The 22,977-nt window shown below is 40.9% G+C and overlaps 1 protein-coding gene across 2 annotated transcripts in view; it reads left to right on the top strand.

The window, feature by feature from the left end:
- Atl3 (atlastin GTPase 3) overlaps positions 1 to 22,977 on the top strand; it is a 45,332-nt gene that overhangs the window by 5,708 nt on the left and 16,647 nt on the right. The window contains exons 2-6 of one of the 2 annotated variants that reach the window (XM_052762001.1): positions 10,854 to 11,068; positions 11,272 to 11,415; positions 16,492 to 16,596; positions 17,618 to 17,668; positions 22,871 to 22,927. In XM_052762001.1, the coding sequence (XP_052617961.1) occupies positions 10,854 to 11,068; positions 11,272 to 11,415; positions 16,492 to 16,596; positions 17,618 to 17,668; positions 22,871 to 22,927 (572 nt within the window). The remainder of the gene's footprint in view (positions 1 to 10,853; positions 11,069 to 11,271; positions 11,416 to 16,491; positions 16,597 to 17,617; positions 17,669 to 22,870; positions 22,928 to 22,977) is intronic. The other variant, XM_052762002.1, reaches the window with a different exon arrangement.

The following is a 22,977-nucleotide window of genomic DNA, read 5'->3' as shown; positions in this document are numbered from 1 at the left end:
CCCCCCCCCTTCCTGGATGGTATTCTTAAATATTTGAGAACCACTTAAACTTACCCATTATGGGGCTGGGCATGTACCATAGTTGGTAAAATACTTATCTAGCATGAATGCAGCCCTGATTTGTACCCCAGAATCCCATAAAACTGGACCAGTGATCCCAGGAAGTGGATCTAGGAAGAACAGAAGTTCATGGTCAGCCTGGGCTACATGATATTCTATCTTAGACAGATCAGAAACCTTACTGGCTGTATGTGTGTGTCTTCTGTGTATTTGTAGTGCTTGGAATCAAATCCAGAGCCCTGTGCTTGTTAGACAAGCACTCTACCTCTGAACCTAGTCCTCCCAGTAATGTTCTTATAGTTGAGCTTACTAGGTTTTATGTATTCTTTTGTAAGATTGAAAAGGCTAGACATGATTAGTAGCTAACCTTATGCTGTGCTTTTTAAACAAGCCATACTGGTTTTTTTTTTTTTGTTGTTGTTGTTTGTTTGTTTGGTTTTTCGAGACAGGGTTTCTCTGTGTAGCTTTGCACCTTTCCTGGAACTCCCTCTGTAAGCCCAGGCTGGCCTCTGAACTCACAGAGATCCGAGTGCTGGGATTAAAGGCGTGTGCCATCACCTCCCGGCATTTTTTTTTTTTTTTTAAGAGACAAGGTCTCTATTATGTACCTCTAGTTGTCTTGGTATGTAGACCAGGCAGGCTGGCTTCAAACTCACAGAGATCCGCCTGGGATTAATGGTGTGGGCCACAAGGCCCAGTGCTATATTGTTTTTTGTTAACAAAATATTGAATCCGGGGCCTTGTTCATCCTAAGCATGTGCTACAAAACTGAGCTATATTCCCAGGCTTCCGAGCCCCCTCTACCCCATTTTGAGACAGGGTGTTACTATGCAGCCTAGGCTGGCCTGGAACTTGCTGTGTAGACCAGGCTTTTGAGTGCTAGGATTAAAGTTGAACACCACCACTCCTGGCTTTGTTTTTAAGACCTGTAATTCTTGGAGGAATCAGTGCTGTAATGTTTATGTCTAGAAATTTTCCTAATAATTTTACCTGTTAGTCGTTTAACTTCATTTTTCATTCAGTGTGAGTGATTGTCATTTTAGTGCAGAGAATATATGGAATGTGGTTTACTAGAGAGATTGTTTGAATAGGCCTGTTAAACCTCTTGGTTAGTGTGGATTAGATATATTGTGTCAAAAGTAAAGGATAAGTCAGTAGTTCATAAGTAATTAGGAAAAAGGTTGTTGTGTCCACATAAGCTGTTAGACTGTTTTCTCATTACTCAAGGTTTTTGGCATGCTAAAATGATGACTGATAGTTATCATGAGCAATTTCCAGCAGTAGTCAGACAACAGTGATAACAGTGTTTCTATTTTCTTGAGGTATAGGCTTAAGTTTACTTCTATGGATATGGATATAACTATAGATAGGCCAGATTTTTGCATATTTTTGAAGTCTTACATCTGTTATCCACATTTGTGTGCTTATAATCTATAGTATTATGTATTGTCTCAGTGTGCAGATGTGTACTTTGGAAATAACTGCTTCTTTAAAGGGAGAGGAGGATATTATCCTTGAGATTAAATGTAATCACCAAGAGTTTGAGATTCTTGAGAGGTAAGCCAGGTGTTGTGGCTCATGCCTGTAATCTCAACATGTAGGAGGCTAAGGCAGGAGGATTGCCATGAGTTTTAGCCAGCTTGAGCTGAAGTGTGAGACCATGTCTCAGAACACACACACACACACACACACATACACACACACACACACACACACACACACACACACACACACACAGAAAACAACAACAACAAACAGACAAACATGCGTGCTTACCAAAAAAGCAGTAGTTGGGTTTTTAGAGCTAAACGAATAGTTTCTATCTGACTTTGTAGTACAAATGGAGGTGTAGAAATGAAATGATTTACTCAGTACAGAACCAGGGCTAAAACTCTAGTGCTTCCTTATTGTTATGGTAGGCTTTTCTTCTTTGCACATTGCCCCATTAGAGTGACAACCTTTGTCTTTAATCCCAGCCCTGTAATTCCAGCACTCTGGAGGCTGAAGCAGGAAGATTGAGAGTTTGAGGTGAACCTGGGCAAGACTCTGTAAAAACAAAAAGCTCAAATAAAAATACCTGCAAATAACCTTTGCTAAAGCAGAAATTTCCGTTTTAGAAGGGAGACTTGATAATATATTGCATATAGGGAGATAAAGCAGGGAAAATGCAGAGGGCTTGGGAGTGATGGAGTAATTGAGAAGAACCATTTTGAAATACTAAGTGTAGACTTGTAAAATTACCACAGGGGAGTTTTGAAAGGAGACTGAAGGCAAACCGGCCGGATCACACAGACTGAGTGGCAGAACTAGAATAAAGACTTGTCTTCTGACTTTTCAGGTCAGTGTGTTTCCACATATCCCTTTTGCTAGTGTGAGTGGAACAGCTGGTGACTCTGTGCTTAGGCTTTTGTACATGTCACCTCAGTGTAGGTTAGAGAGTAGGCGAGTTATATCATCAAAATACAGGGTAGGAAAAGAAAGAAATTGAAAATTGAGCACAGAGTTGAAATTATAAAATAAAGAGCTCATTAAGCTAGCCCTAGTGGTCGTGCCTGTACACCTAGCACTTGGGAGGTGGGGTCAGCCTTGATTACATTCTGACTTTGAGACCCTCTGTCCCTGCAAAAAAGCTCATTGAGAGAGTAAGAACTACAAGAGTTTACAGAAGAGCATTGATACAAATCCAGCCACTGAAGGTGAGGAAAGAAAAGAACTTTTGCAAGGAGATGCCAAAGGGCCTAAAAGGATGCTAGGATGTGTCTTGAATAGAGGTTTTAAGTTGCTTTTCTTTTTCACCCCTTGTGAGAGAGGAGGGTGAGACAGGCTCTCTTTATGTAGCCTCAGTTTGCCTCAAACTTTCAACCCTCCCTAGTTCTAGGAGTACTAGGTTATAGCTCCCTGTCTGGTTGCTAGATTTTTTATTTGTGAGGCTTTTTTTTTCCTTGAAGATTTGTGATCCAGTGTACCTTTTGTCTTCCTATGTTCCTAAAGCTGGCCTAAAATGCTTGATTCTCTTGCCTCTGACTTTTGAGTGTTGGGATTTGCAGGCACGTGCTACCATCCCTCAACTGATAACTCTTAATTACAGTATGACAATATTGTAATGAATGAAGTATGAAGTAATGGTATGTACACATCTCAGTGGAAACTAGAATGTGGGAAGGAAGACTGTTTATTGAGCACCTTATATTGTCAGGTGCTATGTTTTAACCTTTAGATTTTTTTTTTTTAAGACGGGGTTTCTCTATGTAGCCCTGGCTGTCCTGGGCTCTGTAGACTAGGCTGGCCTAGAACTCACAGAGATCCACCTGCCTTTGCCTCTGAGTGCGGGGATTAAAGGTGAGCACCACCACTGCCCAGCAGATTTTTTTTAAAAATAAGTTTTTATTTATTTATTATGTATACAGTCTTCTACCTGGGCATATGTTTGGATGCCAGAAGGGGGCACCAGATCTCATTATAGATGGTTGTGAGCCACCATGTGGATGCTGGGAATTGAACTCAGGACCTCTGGAAGAGCAGCCAGTGATCTTAACCTCTGAGCCATCTCTCCAGCCCTTTTTTTGTTTTGTTTTGTTTTGTTTTTGAGACAGCATCCTGGTTTTGAACTGATACTGTAGCCTAGTTTGGGTTTGAATCAACAGTTCTTCTGAGTTTTCCTCCTTTTGGCAGCTAGGTTAGGTTTATAAATGGAGACTGAAGTGGCTATATGTTTTCTAGAATTATACTGAGACAAAGTCATAGACTTTGTTTATGCCACAATTTTTGTTTTTGTTTTTTGAGACAGGGTTTCTCTGTGTAGTTTTGATGCCTGTCCTGAATCTCGCTCTATAGACCAGGCTGGCCTTGAACTCACAGAGATCTGCCTGGCTCTGCTTCCTGAGTGCTGGGATTAAAGGTGTGCACCACCACTGCCCGGCTATGCCACAATTTTTTGTTGGCTGCTGTTTGTAGGCATTGTTCTGGGAACTTGGAGGACATAGCATTGAACAAAATACAAAACTTCCTGCACTCATAGAACTTGGAGTGGATAATGCCAGAATTCATGCCTTGCTCTGTCTTGATGCTAAAGCCTATTTTTATTTATTTTTTAATTATACTATGTAAAGCAGGGCAGGTGAGATAGCTTAATCATTATCTCTGACTGTTCCTTTGACTACATCACTCCTATGCTTTTTTACATATTAAGTACATCATAGCCAGGGAGTAGTGGCATACACCTTTAATCCCAACACTCAGGAGGCAGAGGCAGTCAGATCGCAAAGTTCAAGACCAGCCTGGCCTACAGAGTGAGTTCTAGGACAGTTAGGGCTACACAGAGAAACCTGTCTTGAAAAACCAAAAACTGGCCAGGCAATGGTGGCACAAGCCATTAGTCCCAGCACTTGGGAGACAGAGGCAGGTGGATCTCTGTGAGTTTGAGGCCAGCCTGGTCTAGAGACCTAGTTCTAGGACAGCCAAGGCTACACAAAGAAATCCTGTCCAAAACAAACAAACAAACAAAAAAAAAGAATGAAAAGAAAAACCAAAAAAATATTATCATGAAGACAGCCACATTAAATGCTATCAAAATTACAAGGTATAGGGATGCAGCTCAGTGGCAGAGGCCTGTCTAGTATGCACAAAGCCCCATGTTCCACCCCTAGCTACACAAAAATACAAAATAAAACATTTAAGGACTGACAGTTCAAAGCTAAGTTTTCATCTTATAAGTCAAAATGTTTCACTATTCCCCATACTCCTAACTATTCACATTCTGCTTGGAAAATTAATTCTCACTGATATTTTTCCAGGGAGAAAGCTTGGGCTCAAGCCCTATCTTGCCTGCCTTAACTCTACAATTTCACGTAGATGACCCATACAACCACTTATCTCGTGGCCTGAGATTCTTCTTGCTCTTGACTCTGACTTCAGTACCCAACTCCTCTTGTCTGGATCACTACCTCACCCTCTGAGTACTTGGTTTTAATTTTTTGTTTCATTTCTTTTATTGTTTGTGTGTGTATATGTGTGCTTGCACTGGTGCTTGGGTTCATGTGTAGATATGAGAGGAAAACTTATATGGCTTAGTTCTCTCTTTCCACCATGTAGGTCCCAAGGACTGAACTCAGGATAACAGGTTTAGCATATCACCCTTCATTTGAGAATTACTGTGTTTGCCATGTGTCATTCTCATTGTTCAATCAAGCTGTAATAGAAAAATAGATGAAGTTGAATGTTCCAGTGTATAAACTTAGTAATAAAGTCTTGGGAGACTCTTGTATTGATTACTTGATTTGGTTGTATCTGAAAGTTGCTATGATACTGAGTTAAACAAGATAGACTTCTTTCCCATAAAAGTGAACTGGTAGGGCACTTCTGCATGGAGCTCAGGTCCTGCCTCTCTTGTTGTGCCAGTGTTTTAGGGTGTTGCCCTCCTGTGCCTGGCTCTCAGTGACTCACTTCCATTTTTCCATCCAGTCAGAAGGGGAAAATGCTTAATCTGGAAGTTGCTTGTCTTTTTTTTTCAGTCATATTCTACTGATAAAACTTTCATGTGTCACATGACCACAAAGTTGGTCTGAATATGTGTTTCTTTTGGGTGGTTAATGTCCTGCTAAAAACTTACATAGGGGAGGGGCATGAATTGGACAATAATGACATGTTAAAATTTCATCCCATAAACAACCTCTGTCTACCTCTTCTCCTAATGGTCCAAGCACAAACCAAGGCACAATTCTGTCAAAAGTATACCCTGGGGAATCCAGGAGTTTATTGAGCTTCCCTCCAGAACATAGGTTGAGGGGTTTATTACAGGGGCGTGAGTGCTCCTCCTTCCAATAGGTCACAACTGGAAAGCCTTTACCTAGAGTATTAGTGCAAATAAGGCTGAATTGCATGATAGGTGTCTTAGAGTTACCGTTTCTGTTGTTTTTTAAAATTATTTATTTTTATTTTATGTATATTGGTATTTTGCCTGTGTGAGAGTGTGGGACCCCCTGGAAAAGGAGTTATAGACAGTTGTGAGCTGCCATGTAGGTGCTTGGAATTGAACCTATGGAAGAACAGCCAGTGCTTTTAACCTCTGAGCCATCTCTCCAGCCCTGGGTTACTGTTTCTGTAATGAAACACCATGACCAAAGCAACTTGAGAGGAAAAGGTTTATTTGGCTTAAGCTTGCACATTGCAGTTCATCATCAAAGGAAGTCAGGGCAGGAACTCAAGCAGGGCAAGAACCTGGAGGCAGAGCTGGTGCAGTAGCCATGGAGGAGTGCCCTATGCTTTTTTATAGAGCCTTGCTCAGCCTGCTTTCTTATAGAAGACAGGACTACCAGCCTAGCAGTGTCCCCACAATGGGCTGGGCTCTCTCCCATGAATCACTAATTAAGGAAATGCCCTACAGCCTGATCTTAGGGAGACATTTTCTCAATTGAGGCTCCTTCCTCTTGGATGATTCTAGCTTGTGTCAACTTGACACAAAACTAGCCAGCACAGTAGGTGGTAGATAGTGACTGGATACTACTACTCAGATAAGGGTCTTGTCACTTTCTTCACAACTCCACAAAGCAGTGTTAATGGCCAACGACCCCACCCCAGCTGGGATAACCGTTTTGCAAGAGGCCAACACTGAACACCCCAAGATGGCAGTTGTTTGGCCAACACTGAACACCCCAAGATGGCAGTTGTTTGGCCAACACTGAACACCCCAAGATGGCAATTGTTTGGTTGCATAAGTACATACATATGCAAATGCCATAATGAAACCCATTACTTTGTATGACAAAAAAACCAAACCAAACCAAAACAAAAAAACCACCAAACAAACCAAACCAAGACAACACAAACACCACACTGCACACAGGCTTTCACCCAACCCTGTTGCATAGCAAGAGGGAGAAATCAGAGAGTTTTGGGGTATTGTTGTAAAAACTCAGCTTTCATCTTAAAGGGAAATAAGAGTTTGTTCTGGAGCCATATTTGAGTGGCCATGGCCCAGGAATATAGATTTAGGCTATCCTAAATCTTAGGAACATGGAAGCAGTGTCATGACAAGTAAACATAACAAGTAAAAAAAATCAAGGCAAGTATAGGCAAGAAAATGGCTGTTCTGGGAACTGAAGGCCACCACTGCCCGGCCTTTCTAGGAATTCTTGTTGACTGAGGGAATGCCGTCTCCGATACAGTTGGACCTTGTTTTGTATACTTCTTTGAGTCCTATATATTACTTTAACTCTGGCTTTTCCTTAAGAATAAACTTCCCAGCTGGGTGGTGGTGGTGCACGCCTTTAATCCCAGCACTCTGAGGCAGAGGCAGGGGGATCTCTGTGAGTTTGAGGCCAACCTGGGCTACAGAGTAAGTTCCAAGAAAGGCTCCAAATCTACACAGAGAAACCCTGTATCAAAAATAAATAAATAAATAAATAAACAAACTTCCCAGATTTTTTTTTTAAACTTATTAAAGTGCTGGGAATGGAACCCAGGGACTTGCATGCAGTGGGGAAATGCTTTACTACTGAGCTGCATTTTCAGCTCAGATTTTTCTCATTAGGTTTTTTTTTTGAAATGAGGATCAAACCCAGGGCCTTGCCCTTGGCAAGCACTCTACCACTGAGCTAAATCCCCAACCCCTTATTAGTTCTTTTGTATGAGAGACTAAAGACTTTTGAGTCTTGGATTTATCTGCTGTGGTGTCAATAATTAATAAGATAGAAGTAGTGGTACATGCCTGTAATCTCAGCACTTGGGAAGCTGAGGCGAGAGGATCTTGAGTTTTAGCCCAGTTTGAAGCACATAATGGACTCCAGGCTTAAAAAAAAATTCCCCTTTCCCATTTGTATGGTGTGTGTGTGTGTGTTTGTTTGCATGTGTGTGTAGGTACATTTGGAGACCCAAGGTTGACATCAGGAATCATCCTTGATTATACTTTTCCACCTTATTTGTTGAGCCAGGGTCGGCTAATCAAACCCAGAGCACGGCAATGTAGCTAGTTTAGCTAGCCAGCTTGCTCTGGGGGATCTGCCTTCTGAGGGTGGAATTACAAGCAGACTGCCATAACCACCCTGGGTTCTGGGGATCTGAATTTAGGTCCTCAAGCACTTTAATCTCTAAGCCATCTCCTTAGCCTGTTTTTTTTTTTTTTAATTTATTTTATGTGTATGGGTGTTTTGTCTGCATCTATGTATTTGCTCTACATGCATGTCTGGCACCCACAGAGATCAGAATAGAGTGTTGAATCCCTTGGGACTGAAGTTACAGATAGTTGTGAGATGCCGTGTGGGTGCTGGGAATTGAATTTGGGTCCTCTGAAAGAGCAAGGACTCTTTAACAGATGAGCCATATCTCCAGCTCCTGTTTTTTATTTTTTATTTTTTAAGATTTATTTATTTATTATGTATACAGTGCTCTGCTTGCATGAATCCCTGCAGGCCAGAAGAGGGCACCAGATCCCATTACAGATGGCTGTGAGCCACCATGAGGTTGCTGGGAATTGAACTCAGGACCTCTGGAAGAGCAGTCGGTGCTCTTAACCGCTGAGCCATCTCTCCAGCCCATTTTTTTTTATTGTTTTAAGACAGGGTCTCATTCTGTATTCCAGGCTGTCTTAGATCTCATTATAATTCTATTAAGTGTGAGCCCCAAATTATATATATTTGGTTTTTTGAGATGGGGGTTCTCTGTGTTGCCCCAGCTGTTCTGGAACTCACCCTGTAGACCAGGATGGCCTTGAATTCACAGAGATCCCTCTGACTTTGCCTCCCAAGTGCTGGGCTTCAAGACATGTGCCACCTGCCTGGCATCCTTTTTATTGGTATCTTTTTGTTTTACTAAAATATTTTTATTACATTTACTTTATGTTGGTGTGTATGTGTGTGGGTATATGTGTTCCATAGTGTGCATGTGGAGATCAGAGAATACCTTGACAGGAGTCTCTTCTTTCCTGTATCAAAATCAGGCATTTCAGACTCTTTATATCCTTTTAAAAAATATTTTTGGGGTCAATGATATAGCTCATCTGATAAAAACACTTACCAGGTAAGCCTGACAACCTATGTTGAATTCCTGGATTCCGTGGTGGAAGGAGGAATGAACAGTTTCTGAAAATTGTTCTGGGATCTCCGCATGTAACATATTAGCACATGTTCTTTATACATACTAATTGGTTTCATGATAGCATTTTCATACATACATATTTACATTTTCTTTCTTTTTTTCTTTTCTTTCTTCTTTCCTCTCTTTTTCTTTCTTTCTCTCTCTTTCTTTCTTTCTTTCTTTCTTTCCTTCTTTCTTTCTTTTTCTCTTTCTTTCTTTCTTTCTTCTCATTGTGTTGCCCTGGCTGACCTGGAACTCAACTATATAGCCCTTAAACTCACAGATCTGTCTATGTTTGCCTCCTGACTGTTGGGATTGAAGGTGTATGCTACCATTTATTTAATTAAAAAAATTTATTTTTTCCAGGACTGTTACCCAGAAAAACCCTGTCTTGAAAAACAAATTAATTTGTTATTATTGTGTGTAATAGAGCATCACTGGGTGTGAGTACATATGGAGGTTGGAGGACAACTTTTGGGAATGACTTCTTGTCTTTCTGTTGGGCCAGGTCTTTCTTGTTTCTGCTGCTATACTGCATACTCTAGGCTAGCTGGCCCTTGACCTCCCCAGTAGTTCTGTCTCTGCCTTCTATCTCTGTAGAAGTGCTGTGGGAGTGCTGGAATTAATTCCATCGCATCTGGCTTTTTTATGTGAGTCTTGGAGATTGAACTCTGGTTTTCAGGCTTTCAGGGCAAGTGCTTTTACCTGCTGAGCCATCTCACTGGCCCCATTTATAATATACTTTTATTATGTTCACCTCATTACCCTCTCCTGCTCGCCTCCACTCCCATTGATTCCTTTCTTCTTTCCACCTAGTTCCTCTTCTACTCTCCTGCCTTTATTATTTTTTTGACCCATTGAGCTTCATTAGGGTTGCTTATATAGTCCTGGGTGAAGCACATTTGTAGGATTCTTTGCCACTGAACAAAATGTGTCTGTGTCCCCCAGTGACCATTAATTGGCTATAGATAACTCAGGGAGAGATGGGTCCTCATGAGCCCCTCCCCCTAGCTACCATCACCTACCTATTGATCTTCAGTGGGAGTATTCCTTCATGGGCTTCTTCTCCCATGACAAGGTGTTGACAGATCCAGTCTTGTCCAGTTCTTGTGCTGGTAATCACAATTGCTATGAGATAGAGTGCAGGGGTGATGCCATGTTCTGAAAAGTCAGTTCCATCTCACTCTGCTCTATCATCTGGCTCTTCACATTCTTTCTCCCTTGTCTTCTATGATGATCTTTCCATCTTGGCAGGGGAGGTGACACAGAGTCTCTTATGGCTGAATGTTCAACAGCCCTTTATTTTCAGCACTCTGATCAGTTATGAGTCTCTGCAGTTTCTGCTGTTACTCGGACCTTTTAATTAAATATTGTATTCATTTGTGTCTCTGTGTGTGTATTTAGCATGTGGGCACACACATCCCACATGTGGGGATCAGAGGACACTTCAGGTGTTGGTTCTCTTCTTTAAACATGTAGGTCTTGGGGATTGAACTCAGGTTGTATAGCTTGGCAGCAGGCACCTTTACCTGCTGAGCCATCTTTCAGGCCCCTGGGATCTTTTAATTAATAGATGTTATTAGTGTTAATGGAGTTTTATTAGTACTTCCACATACTCCCTCTTTTATGGTTATCATATATGTGCCTTATTAAAGCTTTTGTTCTCTTCATGGTATGTGTGTGTGTATAAAACTTAATTTTTTTTGGTCTGTAAATGAGCATAGGTGATGCCATGGAGAATGGAAAACCTGGTCCAGTGCAGGTTGTTTTGGTTCACAAAGAACAACACTCCTTTGAGCTAGAAGAGAGCGCCTTGGCCAGCATCCTCCTGCAGGACCACATCCGAGATCTTGATGTGGTGGTAGTATCAGTGGCTGGTGCCTTTCGAAAGGGCAAATCCTTCATTCTGGACTTTATGCTGCGATATTTATATTCTCAGGTAAGGAAGAAGTAGTTTATTTCAAAGTTGAAAGTGAGCAAAATAAGCTCATAAATTAAAATTACTTAAGATTTGGTGAGGGGTCTGGGTATGTAGTATAATGGTAAAGTGCTTGCCTAGCATGTGTGAGGCCCTGTATTTTATCCCCAGTGCTTCAGAAAACAAAACCAAAGATGTAATGGAACATCTTATTTCTACTGTAGAAAGAAGATGGTCATTCAAATTGGTTGGGTGACCCTGAAGAACCACTGACAGGATTTTCATGGCGAGGAGGCTCTGACCCTGAAACCACTGGGATTCAGATTTGGAGTGAAGTTTTCACTGTGGAGAAGCCAGGTGGGAAAAAGGTAAGGATAATAAAGATAGAAGAAAAAGAAAAGGAAGGAAGGAACAAAGGAAGGAAGAAAGAGAGAAGGAAAAAGAAAAAGACTTAGATGTTATAACAGAATAATCAAATGAGAATGTATGTTTATTTTTTCTTGAGATAGGATTTTTCTTGATAAGTTTGCCAGGTGGGTCTGGAACTCATGAGGTACCCCAGGCTGGCCTTGAATCCTGAGAATCCTGCTTCAGCTGCCTGTGTGCTGGGATCATAGGTGCATATTGCCATGCTTGGCTCTAGATAAGAACTTTAATATATTCTGTGTTATTCCAGTCAAAAAATAACTTTGATCTTTATATGTCCATGATAACTCCTATGTCCCTAATGTAATTACTTTTCTGTTGAGTTTTTTGACAGTAGATCCTACAATGTACTTAGCTAGCTACTTTACTAAGTAGAAAGCCTGATTCAGGGAGATGTCAGTATATATTTTATAATTAAAAAAAAATATTTGCTTTGTAAAACTGATTGCTTACCCAGACCTCCCTTCCATCTTTGAATTTCTTTGAAAAAGCCACTTATTGTTTGAAAAAAATGTTGTAAAACAAAAGAAAGCAACTCTTAGAGCTATATGTGCTGTTCGTACCTATAGTCTTAGCACTGGGGGCTGATGTAGGAGGGCCACCACTTAGAGGCCAACCTGGGTTTCTTAAAATGTGCATAAAAGAGCTTAGCATGGTGACTTATGCCTGTAATCCCTACACTCGAGAGGCTGAGGTAGGAAGATTAGCACAAATTTGAGGACAGCATGGGTTATATATAAAGTGTGGGACACTGTTTCAAAACAACAAAAAAGTGGTTTGGAAGTTTACTCTGCTAGTATGTGCTGTGAAACCATTTCTCTCAATGTTGAGTACACATGTAGCTTCTGCTCTTCAGAGAGCTTCCAGTATATCCCCTTGTTTCCTCTTTAGTTTCATTTTTCTAATTAGCAGACATGTGTGATAGCAAACTTTTGTTCAATTGGGATATCATGGTGATTTAGAATTCATCTTGATTCAGTGATTTTGAGTGTATATATACATAAAGCTGAACAGGTATCAGCACCGTCTGACTCCAGAACATTTCGTTAACTCAAAAGAAGCCTGCAGTAATGTTAGCAGTCACTCTCCATTTCCATCTTCTTCCAGCCCCTTGTCTCTACTAATTTACTATAGACTGAGCTGTTAGGAAGTACGACTGGATGGAGAACTAGGTGTGCTTGCATTCCACCTTCCCTTCTCTCCCTCTTTCTGTCTTCTCCCTTTCCCTGCTTCCTGTCTTTTCTGGTATCACGATTGACCCTAGTACTATGTGTATGCCAGGCAAATGTTCTAGCTCTGTTACATCTTGAGTATCTCCATGGACTGTCTATTCTGAGCATATGATACAAGTGAAATGATGTGTATTTTGGGTCTGCCCTCATCCATTCAGCCTAATTCTCTCACAGCATTCAATAGTTCTTTACTCCCTTTCATGGCTGAGCAATATTCCATTGTATGAAAATATCATATTTTTGTATTCATCAGTTGTGAATATTTGAGTTGCTTATACCTTTTGTATATTATAAATAATGCTGCCTGTACATGCCTGTAATCTTAGTTCTTGGGAGGCTGAGGCATGAGTTTCAGGGTAGCTTGGCCTACAGTGTGAGATCCTGTCTAAATTAACCTCTCCCTTCAAAATAAACAAAAAACTCAGAGATGGAGAGTTGGTTCAGTGGCTCACGAGCATCCTGTAAAAGCTGCTTCTTTAGAGGACCTGGGTTCGATTCCCAACCCCCACATGATGTCTCACAACTGTCTGTAATTCAAGTCCCAGGGGATCTAATACCCTCTTACAACCTCAGTGGGTACCACATATGTGTTGCACAGACATACATGCAAACAAAGTAGTCATATACACAAAATAATAAAATAAACACATCTAAAAAATCTTATGAAAATACTACCTGCCTTCAACATCTATGTACACGTTCTCTAAGATTGAAGCTCTCTTGTATATATCCATATGTTTGCTTTTTGTGTCTGTGACAAATACCTGAGATACACAACTTAAGGGAGGAAAGATTTATTTTGGTCACAGCTTCAGAAATTTCAGTTCTCAGCTGTCCATTGTTGTGGGCCTGAGGCTAAGCTGAACATGAGAGGAAGCATGTGATGAGGCAGGGTTGAATATCATGGTGGAAAGCACATGGTGGAGCAGAGCAGCTCACTTTGCAGTAGACAACAAGCTGGAGACAGACAGGAGGAGCCAGGGCAAACATATGCCTCACAGTTGTGTCCTGAGCCACCTACTTCCTCATTCAATATGAACTCATTAGTGGGTCATCATTAATGAGGTGAATGCCCTCATATATAGTCACCTCCTAATAGATTCAGCAGCTGAGGACACAGTCTTCAGCAAAAGAGCTGCTTGGGGAAAATGCTGTGTGTGTTTGTGTCACATGGCAACTCTGTGACTAACTTATTTTTTTAAACTTACTTTATTTTTTTGTGTGTATGGGTATTAGGCCTGCATGTATTTCTGTGCACCATGTGCATGCAGTGCCTACAGAAGCCGGAAGAGGACAATAGATCCCCTGAACTGGGGTTTTGGATGGTTGTGAGCCCTATATGTGGATGCTGGGAATCAAACTCAGGTCCCCTGATAGAGCAACTTGTGCTCCTAACCACTGAACCACCTCTCTAACCCCTGTGACTAACTTTAAAAAAGATGCCTAATATCTTCTAAAGATAGCTCTAGTAACCTATGTGCATAACTAACAATGCAAGAGGCTCTAGTTTTTACATCTTTCCAGCCCTGATACTGTTTTTTCTTTCTTTTGAATGAGATCAGATTTAAAACCAAAGCTGGCCTCCAGTTTGAGACTTTAGCCTCTTGAGTCCTGGGATTACAGGTGTGCACCAATATGCTTGGCTTGTTTGCCCTTTTTATGCCTAGTAATTTACTTGATGACTTTGTATACACCTCTGAATAGCCCCCATTCCCTTTGCCTTAAGACTCCCCCCCCCCCCGCCTGTGTGTGTGTGTGTGTATGTGTGTATTCTTGTGTTGATGCATATATGTTTATGTGTGTTTGTGTACATATATGTTGAAGCCAGAGGAGAACCGTAGCCTTTGGTGTTTTCCTTAGGGATGTTATTTATCTCTTTTGAGATAGTGTCTCATTGGCATGGAGTTTACCAATTAGGCTAGACTGTTGGCTAGTGAGCTGCAGGGATCCTCTTGTCTCTTCCTCCTGAGTGTTGGGATTATAAGCATATACCATGAAGTGCAGGATCTTCATATGGGTTCTGAGGAGTACAAACGCACTTTACTGACTGAGCCATTTATTTCCTCTCCAGCTCCTGTGTGTGTGTGTGTGTGTGTGTGTGTGTGTGTGTGTGTGTGTGTGTGTTTAATATCCAGCTTAGTAGGTGTGAAGTAGTAAGTCATTGTGGTTTTGTATTATATATATGTATTATAATTCATTTATATTTTACTAATGACTGATGGTATTAAACCTTTTTTAGGTACTTAGAGCCATTTGTACTTCTTTGGAGTAATATCTATTCAAATCAAATCCAAAGTTTACAAGTTTTTATTTTATGTGTATGAGTGTTTTGCCTATGTGTATGTCTGTACCACATATGTAACTGGTATCTGTGAATCAGAAGAGGGCATCGGATCCTTTGGAACTGGAGTTACAGATGGTTGTGAGTTGCCATGTGGGTACTGGGAATTGAACCCGGGTTCTCTGGAAGAGTAGCAAGTGCTCTTAACCATTGATTGAATCATCTCTCTAGTCCCTGGCTCATCTTTGTAAATTAGTTTACAAAATAGTGGGTTTCCTTATGATTTTTTTTCATACATAGTTTTGGTTGGCCCTTTCCCTCACCCTCTCTGTTTTGTCCCCCATTCTCATTTAAATATTTTCAGCCCCAGTATTCCCTCTTTCACTTTTAAATCACATGTCATCTAGTAACCCCATTTCTCTGCCTTTTTTTTTTTGAGACAGGGTTTCTCTGTGTAACAGCCTTGAATGTCCTGGAACTCTGTAGATCAGGCTGGCCTCGAACTCAGAGATCTGCCTGCCTCTGCCTCTCAAGTGCTGGGATTAAACCCTGCACCACCAACTCCTGGTTTAATCCCATCTCTCTTAAAGCCTCCCTCTTCTCTTTTCTTTTTGCCCTCTACACATTCATCCACATAAATAAGGCATATATAAAAATTTAGAAGCTGGGATCTGCATATAAAAGAAAACGTGGTGTTTGTTTTTCTGAGCCTGAGTCACCTTGCTTAATATACTATTTTTCATTCCTATGCACTTCCTTGGGAATTGCATTTTTCCTTATGGCTGAATAAAATTGTTTTGTTTACATGTACCACATTTTTTATTCATTCATCATCTAGGGTGATTTCTTATTTCAAATAGAGAAGCAATGAACATGCATGAGCACACATCTCTGTGGTAGCATATAGAGTCTTTTGGTATGCCTATGAGTGGTATAGCTGGATCATATGTTTTTTATTTTTAATTTTTAAGCCACTGATTTCCATAGTGGCTATTCCATATTCCCAATAAGTAAATATTTTAGAATTTAATTAAAAAATACTAAAACATGAAATGCCTGGTGGATAGTGAGAAGTGGCTGGCTATGACACTGGCATTTTCCTTTGATGGGATAATTTTATCTTCATGTTGCTGCATGTGCCTGTGATTTGTGGTTTCACCTTGTCAGAGCAGATACTGCCCAGTGAAGTACTCTTATCAAAGCAAGGCACCTAATTGTATTTTTCTGATAGAACCTACAGGTGTTGGGTGGCTCATGTAAATGTTACTTTAATTTTTTTTTTCCTTTTTGATGTTTTGAGACAGGGTCTCATTCTATAGCCCATGCTGGCCTCTTAACTCTTTATGTAGTTCAAACTGATCTTGAACATTATAGCTATCCTCTTGCCTCAACTTCTCAAGTGCTGGGATTATAGGGTACCAGGTCTAACGGTTTACTTTTAATTTCTTCTTTGCATTCTCCCTCTCTTCATCTTAATCTTTTTCTGTTTTTCCTTTCCATTTTAGGTCGCAGTTGTTCTGATGGATACTCAGGGAGCATTTGACAGCCAATCAACTGTGAAAGATTGTGCTACCATCTTTGCTCTAAGCACCATGACTAGTTCTGTTCAGGTAAGATCCCTCCTCTTTTCCCATCTTCCCTTTCCCCTTCCTCCCTCCCTTCTGGGGATTGAACTTAGGATCTTGACAATGCTGGGCAACTCTTCTACACTGAGCTCTCTAGTCTGTCAGTTATTTTCTGTTAACACAATTCTTGTGGTTGTGTATGAGTGTTCTTTTTAGACTGTGTTCTAGTTTGCTTTTCTGTGGCTGTGATCAACCACTCTGATTAAAACCAAACTTGGGGAAGAAAAGGTTTATTTGGCTTACACTTCTAGGTCACGATCTATCATTGAGGGAAGTAAGGACAGGAACTCAAGGCAGGAATCTGGAGACAGGAACCATAAGAGGAATGCTGCTTGCTGGCTTTTTCCTGCTCATGTCACCCATCAAGAAAATCTCTTCCTGGCTCAGCAGTTAAGAGCACTGGCTACTCCTCTAGAGGACCTAGGTTCAATTCCCAGCACCTACTTGGCAGTTCACAACTGTCTGTAACTCCATATCCAGGGGATCCATAGCACCAGGCATGCATGTGGTGCACATACCTGTGCATGCAGGCAAAATAAATAAAAACAAATAAAAAGATACATCTCAAAAAGAAAGAAAGAAAATCTCTTTTAATCATGGCCATAGGACAGTCTGAGGAAATTATTCAGTTTAGGTTTCTGATTTCCCAAGTGACTTTAGGGTTGTGTCAGGTTGTTAAAAAAAATTTAACCAGCACAAGCTACATGTATAACAAACTCTTAAGCTCAAAATTATTTTTTTCTACTTATATAATTATATACAAAGTGTTCCAAGAAAAAAAAATCTCAAACCTCTTAAACTGTTGTAAACTATAAAGAAGGAATTTTTGGATTCTAGCCTTATATTCTTATTTTTCCCAAAGACTGATACTGCTGTATATAAAAATAGCCCTCATATGCTTAAATGCAGATCTTCAATTGTACAAAGCTCCATCCAGTGTTCTAAGCTTATTTGGGGCTTGTTTGAAGTAAGCCAGGGTGCTGTCAATCTGGATTTTGTTTTCTAGATTTACAATTTGTCCCAGAACATCCAGGAAGATGATCTTCAGCAGCTACAGGTAATAAGAAAGGGTAATGGGAATAGTGGCTGAAAGATAAAATATCAAGTGTTCCCTATCCTATGTGGAATCTAGACGTGAAAGCAGAAGTGGGTACTGTCTGAGGACAGAAGGAGACCAAAGAGGAGGAGGGATGTGAGAAAATGGCAGTGGGTGGGTGGGTGGTGCTGGAAAGAAGAGGCTCAGTTCCTGCTGTGCAAGCAAGAGGACCTGAGGACCTGAGCACTCACATAAAATGAACAACCAGGAGTGGTGACACATGCCTTTTATCACAGCACTCAGGAGGTAGAGGCATGTGGCTCTCTAAGCTTGAGGCCAGGCTGGTCTACAAAGTGAGTTCCAGCATGGTGGTTTGCTAACCCCAATTTTGGAGAGGTGGAAATAGGACAGTATCTAGAGTTCACTGGCCAGTAGTCTAGGCAACTGGTTAGCTCCAGGTTCAGTGAGAGACCTTGTCTCATAAACTAAGGTTGAAAGTTATAGAAGAAACCTGACATTTTCCTCTGGTCTCACATACACAGGCCACAACATACACACACACCTCACATCCACATGTGTATATATATATATATATATATATATATATGTATATACATATATATGTATATACATACATGAGCATGTACACATGCATATACCACACACACATTACACACACATAGCATAAACATACACATAAAAAACAAAAATAAAAGCAAACAGCTGTAGGTATATATTCCTCATAATTTTATGTGGGTTTTTTTTTTGGTTTTTCGAGACAGGTGTAGCTTTGCGCCTTTCCTGGAACTCACTTGGTAGTCCAGGCTGGCCTCGAACTCACAGAGATCCGCCTGGCTCTGCCTCCCGAGTGCTGGGATTAAAGGCGTGCGCCACCACTGCCCGGCGGGTTTTTTTTTAATATTTGTTTTTGTTTTTTTTTTCTTTTGACCATTTACAATTATTTATTTATGTAGGCACTCATAAAATATTTTTGTAATATACATAAGAAAAACCACATTTAGATGAGTAAGAAATACAATGGCAGGTGATAGGATTTAGTGTTTATAAACGAAACCATCAATAATTAACAGTCAGAGAAGAAATTCAAACTGTATTTAAAAACTGAAGCCATGTATTTCAACATTTCTAAATTGCAAGAAGGTATTGGGCTTTTAGAGGTAATATGGCTTACTATTTTTTCAATGATATCAAAACACTTCTAGAAACTGTCATAGATGGATTTGAAAGGAAAGAAAAAGACAAGAACTTTGGCAAGCAAAGTAGTAGTTCATAGCAGCTTGGTAAAAGTTTAAAGCTTATTAGTTTAATATGGACTTGGGGCTACTTTCTGAAGAGATGTGGAGATAGTGACACTATGTGATATTTGGAGCTAAGTGTTTTGTATAGAAGCATTAAAAATCACATGGCTTGCATTCACTCCATTTCTATTTATGCAGTGTGGTGCACATTTTCATAGTATTCAAGCTTTATTAAATAGTTATTTTTTCATCTAGCTTAGAGATTCCTCATATTAACATATTAATTTTTCCTCTTATCATAAGAACAAATGTAAATTGAAGAACATTTACATAAAAGAATATTTGTTTTTTGAGACAGGGTCTCTCTATGTATCCGTGGCTGGCCTGGAACTCATAGAGATCCACTTGCCTAAGCCTCCAAAGTGCTATGATTAAAGCCATGTGCCACTACAGCTGGCCTCATAAACATTTTAATATCATAATACATCATTTTAAAGAATTCAAGAATAAGCTGGGCGGTGGTGGCACACGCCTTTAATTCCAGGACTTGGGAGGCAGAGGTAGGTGGATCTCTGAGTTTGAGGCCAGCCTGGTCTACAGAGTTAGTTCCAGGACAGTCAGGACTGCTTCACAGAGAAACCCTGTGTCAAACAAACAAACAAATGGATCTAGTGAGATCTGGTGCAATGACTCAGTAGAAGAGTTAGGTCCCTAGGACCCCCATGGTAAGAGAAAATCAACTTCTTAAATTTGTCCTCTAACCTCTACATGTGCACACTGTTGTGTGTGTATGTGTGTGTGCACAAATAAATAAATACAAAAAAACTTAAACAAGCCGGGTGGTGGTGGTGGTGGTGGTGGTGGTGGTGGTGGTGGTGGTGGTGGTGGTGGTGGTGGTGGTGGTGGTGGTGGTGGTGGTGCACACCTTTAATCCCAGCACTTAGGAGGCAGAGGCAGGTGGATCTCTGTGAGTTCAAGGCCAGCCTAGTCTATAGAGCCCAGGACAGCCAGGGCTACATAGAGAAACCCCGTCTTTAAAAAAAAAAAAAAAAAGGTTTTGGTTGAAGTAATCCTCCACTCTGTAGCTGTCTGTTGTTGTTTGTTTTTTCTTTTTTGGGTTTTTTGGTCTTTTGGGGGGGCCTATCACCCAGCTCCCAAATAAATCACACACAGAGGCTTGTTCTTAATTATGGATGCCCAGCCTAAGCTTGGCTTAGTTTTTGCCAACTGCCAACTTTTCTTTTCTTTTTTTTTTCTGGTTTTTTGAGACAGGGTTTCTCTGTGAAGCAGTCCTGGCTATCCTGGAACTCACTCTGTAGACCAGGTTGGCTTTGAACTCACAGAGATTCTCTTGGCTCTGCCTCCCAAGTGCTGGGATTAAAGGTGTGTGCCACCACCACCTAGCAACTTTTCTTAACTTATATTATCCTGTCTATCTTTTGCCTCTGGGCTTTTCCTTTTCTATTCCTGTATACCTTTCTTTGCTTCTTACTCCGTGGCTTGCTGTGTAGCTGGGTGGCTGGCCCCTAGAGTACTCTTCCTTCTCTGGCTCCTCCTTTCTTCACTCTTTCTTTCCTCCATCTCTTATCTTCCCCCCCTCCTAGATTTCTCCTTCTATGTATTCTCTCTGCCTGCCAGCCCTGCCTGTCTCTCTTCTGCCTAGCTATTGGCCATTCAGTTCTTTATTAGACCATCAGGTGTTTTAGACAGGCACAATAACAGCTTCACAGAGTTAAACAAATGCAACATAAACAAAAGTAACACACCTTAAAATACTGTTCTACTACACCTGTCTCTCTCTTTTTTCCTTCTCTTGAGACAGGCTGGTCTTGGACTTCTGATTTTCTTGCCTCTACCTCCCAAGTGCTGTGATTACAGGTATGCTCTACTACAACAGGCCGTATCTATTGCTGAGGTGGAGTTAGAGGTGGTTGTGAGCCATCTGACTTGGCTGCAGGGAACTGAACTGTGAGAACACTGTGAGTAAGAACAGTTGAGCCATCTCTCCAGGGTTTTTGATTCCTCCTTCACAATTTTTCAAAAATCTTATCCTGTATGAAAAGGGGCCACATGTTATAGATATAGCAGTGGTTGAGATAGACACAATTATTTTTTTTTCCCTTTCAGGGTCTCTATGTAGTTTTGGCTGGCCTCAAGAACTCAGAAATCCTCCTGCCTCTGCCTCTGCCTCTGCTGGGATTAAAGGCATGTACTACCACACCCAGTGAATGGACAATTCTTACCTTCACAGGTTGAGACAGGGTTTGTCTGTGTAGCCTTGGCTGTCCTGGAACTTGCTCTGTAGATCAAGCTGGCCTCAAATTCAGAGAGATCCATCTGCCTCTGCCTCTCAAGGGATTAAAGGCATGCACCACCACCGCCTGGCTACCTTCACAGGTTTTATAGTCCAGTCTGTGAGAGAGACATGAATGAACAGGCATACTGGTCAAAGACTGCTATCAAAATACTCTGCAAACTGGATGGTATATTTTCTGCAGAATTGCTGAAAATAAAGTGTTGGGGATGGGCCAGTGAGATGGTTCACTGGGTACAGGTGATTGCATGCAGGCCTGATGCTTCAAGTTCAATCCCTGGATCCCACAGGGTGGCAGTGGAGAACCAATTCTACAAAGTTGTCCTTTAACCCACATAAAAGGGGTCTCTCACACACAAAATGAATAAGTTAAATAAGGGAGGCTGGAGATGTGGCTAAGTGGTAAAGCAACTGCTTATCACGCGTATAACCTTAGTTCAATGTCCAACATGCCATTACAAAGTTTGGTATTAAAGACTAGATTTAAAAAATTATATATGTATATGTTTGTGTGTTTGCATGCTATGGTACACACGTGGAGCTTAATTTGGGAGTCAGTATTCACTTTCCACCTTGTTGAGGCAGAACTTGTCTTGTGCTGCTGTGTGTCTTCAGCAAGGTTGCTTGGTAGCTTTGGGTGTTTGTCCTGATGCTCCATCGTCTTGCTATAGGAGTGCTGGGGTTGTAGATGCAAGCTACCACATCTGGCTTTTTGTGTGGATTCTAGGGATTGAATTTGGGTTAGGGTCCTCAGGCTTACATGCTTAAAGCTTTTACCCACTAAGTGATTTTTTCAGCCCCAAGGCTAGATTTTTGTTGTTAAGACCACATGCATTACTGTTGTATGTCTCTGGTAGCGGGTGGAGATCTAGGGGAGACTTGTAAACATTTCTTCAGCTGTCAGCCCCACTCCTTTGCCCTCCTGCAAGGAACTCAGCTTTTCATTTCTTAGCCAGTCAAGGATTCTGCTGAGAGAATGTGTTACTTCTTGGGCCTTTTGCTTCCTCCCATTTGTTAGCAGGGCATAAAAATATGCCAAAACTAGTCAGTTGCCCTCTGTTTCTTTTCGTTCATAGTGTTTGTGACAAGTTCTTTGTACTGTCATATTATTTCATGCCCCCTTTGTCCAGTGAATTTGACATTTAAGCTTCATTTTATTATACTTAACGGTGGCTTCATAAGAAGCCGGTAAATATATGCGGGAATCCTAATCTGAGTTAATTCATTCAGTCATTTGAATGGCATAGATATTTACTGTATCACCAGTATAATATATTTATTATAACAGTGCACAAAATGGGAATGTCCCTACACACTAGTCTGAGTGCTCATGGTGATTAAAGGCTACCAGGCCCAGCCAAATGAATATTTTAAGTGTTTTTTAGATTTATTTTATGTGTATGAGTGTTTTGCCTGCATGTGTGAATGTACCTGGTGCCCATGGAGGCCAGAAGAGTGTTGTATCCCCTGGAACTGGAGTTACAAATGGTTGTGAGCCTTCATGTGGGTGCTAGAATTGAACCCAGGTCCTCTGGCAGAACAAACATCCTTAACCACTGAACCATCTTACCAGCTCCCAAATATTTTTGCGAAAGAATACCATAAAACTATTTAAAGTAGTTTCAAGCCACTAACTCTTCTTTTTTAAAGCTCTTCACAGAATATGGCCGTCTGGCAATGGATGAAATTTTCCAAAAACCCTTCCAGGTAAAGCACTATGGATGTTATTCATATCTTTGTTTAGTTCACAGTTCAGC

The sequence above is a fragment of the Peromyscus californicus genome, unplaced genomic scaffold (genome assembly GCF_007827085.1).
Source record: "Peromyscus californicus insignis strain IS unplaced genomic scaffold, ASM782708v3 Scaffold_4__1_contigs__length_199733344, whole genome shotgun sequence".
NCBI lineage: Eukaryota > Metazoa > Chordata > Mammalia > Rodentia > Cricetidae > Peromyscus > Peromyscus californicus.
Note: the sequence above shows the minus strand (reverse complement) of the source record. Positions and strands in the feature narration are given on the sequence as shown.